General features: G+C 48.3%; 1 protein-coding gene across 10 annotated transcripts in view; it reads left to right on the forward strand.

Annotated features, from left to right (window-relative positions):
* Positions 1-3,875, forward strand: part of Atxn7l1 (ataxin 7 like 1) — a 226,933-nt gene that overhangs the window by 94,741 nt on the left and 128,317 nt on the right. The window contains exon 4 of one of the 10 annotated variants that reach the window (XM_031355690.1): positions 3,525-3,869. The exons of 8 other annotated variants lie outside the window; for them this stretch is intronic. In XM_031355690.1, coding sequence (XP_031211550.1) covers positions 3,525-3,610 — 86 coding nt within the window. In that variant the 3' untranslated portion in view covers positions 3,611-3,869. Of the gene's footprint in view, positions 1-3,524; positions 3,870-3,875 lie in introns of those variants that run through there. One more of the 10 variants, XM_031355681.1, reaches the window with a different exon arrangement.

The raw sequence follows: 3,875 nt of genomic DNA on the forward strand, positions 1-3,875 counted from the left end.
AAAAAAAAAAAAAAAAAAAAAAAAAAAAAACCCACCCAGTTATTCTCAGGGAGATGCTAAGGCCTCTGAGCTAATTACTAATCTCTGCGTGACCAGTGTGTGACACCCCTGGTAGTGAGAGAGGCTTGAGTGGGATAGGAGTTTAGTTAGTCATGCAGGCCTTGTGCTCACTTCGAAGGGCTGGGTGTTGCTGGGCCGTTTGCGCACATGTGATCTCTCTGAGTTTAAATTTGCTGGTCCTGCCTCTTGTGCCTCTGTTTTTCATCTACTGATTTTTGTACTTGCACAGTAGGGGAAGGGTGGAGGTAGCAAATTCAAGCCCTAGCATAGGAGGCACATCAAGCATCTTGGCTATCAGATTTAGACTTGTAGAAAAAGAGAGGCAAACTCTTACTTCCAGGAAGGCAGGGGACCAGCAAGCTGGTTTATTCAAAGATGAACATGAACATGGGCCACAGTGGGTCCTTAAAGAGGACGTGTATTTCATATGTGCTAGAATCATCATGCATGACGGAGTCATGTAACCTTTTTTTTTTTTAAGCTCCACATGCTGTACCAGGCCCATTCACTGACTCTAGAAAGACTGCTTTGTATTGGCAGGATGATTGTAGGGGACAGATCTGGTGGGCCTCTCGTCCATTGAAAAAGACTTACCCATGACTCCCAGCCATTGCATTTGTGTCCTTGGATTTCCTCAGGAAGACAGTTCAGGCCTGAGGAAAGCATTCCTTACTGTCTCGTCGCTGCCCTGGAGCTCTGCGTCTGGCATAGTAGGTGCTCCATCACTGTCTTCTGAAGGAATGAATGGAGAAGTGAATAATTTAATGTCTGGTCCTTTCCATTACTCACCCCGAAGACGAGCATCAGAATACACACGGTCAAGCTAGTGAGAGTGAATCCCTGAGCCCCCACCTTGAGTTTGCTTTCCACCAGTGTGGGGTATAAATGTGTCTAGCAAGGTCCTACTGACAACATGGGGGCCTCTGGCTTGAAGGCTGTGCTTTGAGGGGACTTCACTACTCAGGTGCTTTCTTCCCTTTCCAGGTTCTCTAAGTAAATGCCTCTCAGAACCGAGGTAGATTTTGGTTTTTTCTTCTTTGGGGGTGTTGGGGGCAGGGTGTTGTTTTTAAAAGCTCTGGGATTTCACCAAATGGAAAAAGCACTTTTTTTGTTGTTTGTTTTTTATAGTGGCCTGGGGATATGGCTCCGTTGATAGAGTCCTTGCCTAGCAAGGCTCTGGGGTCAGTCTCAGCACTGCAAGAGGCGGAGGCAGAAAGATCAGAAGTTCATCTAAAGCTATATTTTGTGTTTGAGGATGGCCTGGGATATAGAAAACGCACAGACGCGCATACACACTCACGGGGTTGGGGAGTGATTAAACATAAACTACATTTTGCCCCTCGTATACTATAAGAGATGAATATCCAGGTACCACCTCCCTCATGACAGTCTGTGCTGGCAGAATGCAGCTAGGTCGGCTGGAGTAGATTGGCACACCTTGCAACATGTAAGCCGAATTACATCTCCATCCCTTTGGAACCTCTACCCTGTGTCAGATGCATTTAACTGCAAAGTCAAAAGAAGACACGACCTTTCTCGGACAGTGCACGTGCTGAGAAAGGATATACAGGAGATGAGCCTGCAATAGCTAAAGGGAACATATTGTTTGTAAGTCTTTTCATTTGGCTGTTGGCCTGAATGATGTCATTTGGCCACAGGATTCAGAAACAAGAGGGAGTGATGTGGCCCAAAGAAAGCTGCCCTCTACAGAAAGTTATTCTCTTAATGCCAGCCAGGTGTCAGGATGGCCAGCGAGGAGGTGGGGTTCCAAGCCCAGACTCAGGAAGCTCCTCCCTCCATCCTCTTTTCTTGGGAGACTATAGGGATGTATGGATACACTGGAGAGGCCAGGGACAGGTCACTTGGAAGTACTACAAAGATCAGGCTTCCTGAACGTAAAGGAGATGATTCGGAACTTACGAAGGACGTCATTGAGGACCTTTCTCTGAGGTAGGCAGGGTGTTGTATAACAAGCATTACCAACATTTAACAGTGAGGAGTGTTGAAAATACATAAGCTCAAACACATCTGTGGGCCAGGGGCTCCAGGTCTCTCGTGAAGGCACTATCAACGTGTCAGCTGAAGATGTGACCAAAGTTGGAGACCTATTCCCTTGGTGGCTCACTACCCTGGCTGTTGGCTGGAGGCCTCTGTTCCTTGTTCTCAGTGCCTGAGGCCTCCCCCAGAGCTGCTCATAACTCAGTGGTTGACCCTCCCTAGAGTGGAGAGAGACTCAGGATTGACACTCCACCAGTCTGCTTTTGTGTGTTTGTTAGAAATGATTCTGTAAGTACGGCATGCATGCACATGTGTGTGTTGGGGGGGGGAGGGATGAGGCTGTGTGTCACAAGGGAAAAGGGCACCTCACCAATAATAAACCTGTTGAATCCATTATCGTGCCAGGCTCAGAACATCAGACAACAGTAGGTAGGGTTTTTGGCACAAAGGGAAGGGGACTATGATCCTTGGGACCATGTGGGTTCAACCTGACTGAGGAGAAGAAGGGAGCTAGAAAGTCCAGGATCCAGGCAGGCCCCTTTCTCCTCCTGTCCAGGTTGGAAAGGTGATTTATTCAGAAGCAACCATAGCTGCTTGTGAGTGTCACGGTTGTGATTTATTTCTGACAGGAGGAAGGGGGCTGGCTGCTGAGAGAGCCAGCTCTCCTAGGAAAGAAGCAGCAGCCACCGTCAAGCCTGCTCTTCCAGTGCTTAGGAGGGCCAGAACTCTTACCCAAGAGGTCTCCTGGAATAAGAGGGCATTCTGGCTGGTGGAGGAGGATCCAGGGGACCCGCAGTCAACCCTTTGCAACCTGGGTCCTCCTGAGAACTTCTCCCGTGGTAGGAGGAGGTTCACTGTGACCACCTGGTTCTCTTCAAAGGGTGCTGGGCAACAGGGATCTGAGGACACAGAGCCATCGGTGGCCATACTTCTCTGTGTCTCTCTTATCTCTCCCCATCATCCCTAGGGAATAAGCTAATCAAACTCGCTGATGGTTTTACACCGAGAAGGAGATAGCTAATAACTTGGGTGACAAGTATTAGAATACAATGTGATGTGGATAAATTGAGTCCATGTATTAAGAGCTATAAAATGAGATTTCATCACAGCATGAATAATGGGGCCTGTAGAAAGGATTAATCAAATACCCCATTAAAAGGTATAGGAATTCCAGGCAGACCACCCCTGTTTAATTACACTCCTGCCCTCTCCCCACCCACTCCTTTCACCTTGAAATGGCTTTCTGCTAGGAAAAAAAATATATGGAAACGAGCTTAGGAGAAAATAATGGGGAAGCTAGGACATGCGTTTTGCTAGAACCTGATCATGAAGACAGATGTAAGCGGCCAGTTTTTAATGTGGTGGGGGAAGGCAAATGGCATGAACAATCATTGACAAATGTAATTTCCAGAGGCGCCCTGTTGATACCATTCAGCAAATGCCAACAAAGCATTTACTTTCCAAAGGGAGAAAGCAAGACAGCAAGAGAAATGCAAGCATCTCCTGGAGTGGAGCAGAGAGCCGCCAAGCCCTAGAACAGCGTCAGGTGTGAGCATGCGCAGTGCAGAAGACACCCAGCGCTTCCGGAAGATCTGGCAGGACTGGCTTTGTCTGCGGAAGGCTTCCTGGAAGAGGAGACCCCAGCAGAGAGCCCCGAATTGTGGACAAGCTTCCATGTACTGCGAATTCGTGAGCACACTCTGGTGACAGGGTCTAGACAGGAAGTGGGCTTGAGCAGAGCAGGGGGCACCTGTGGGGCTCTTCTCTCCATTTCCACCACACTACCACCATCAACACCATCACCACCACCACCACCA

Source organism: Mastomys coucha, unplaced genomic scaffold (genome assembly GCF_008632895.1).
Source record: "Mastomys coucha isolate ucsf_1 unplaced genomic scaffold, UCSF_Mcou_1 pScaffold6, whole genome shotgun sequence".
In the NCBI taxonomy this organism is placed as follows: Eukaryota; Metazoa; Chordata; class Mammalia; order Rodentia; family Muridae; genus Mastomys; species Mastomys coucha.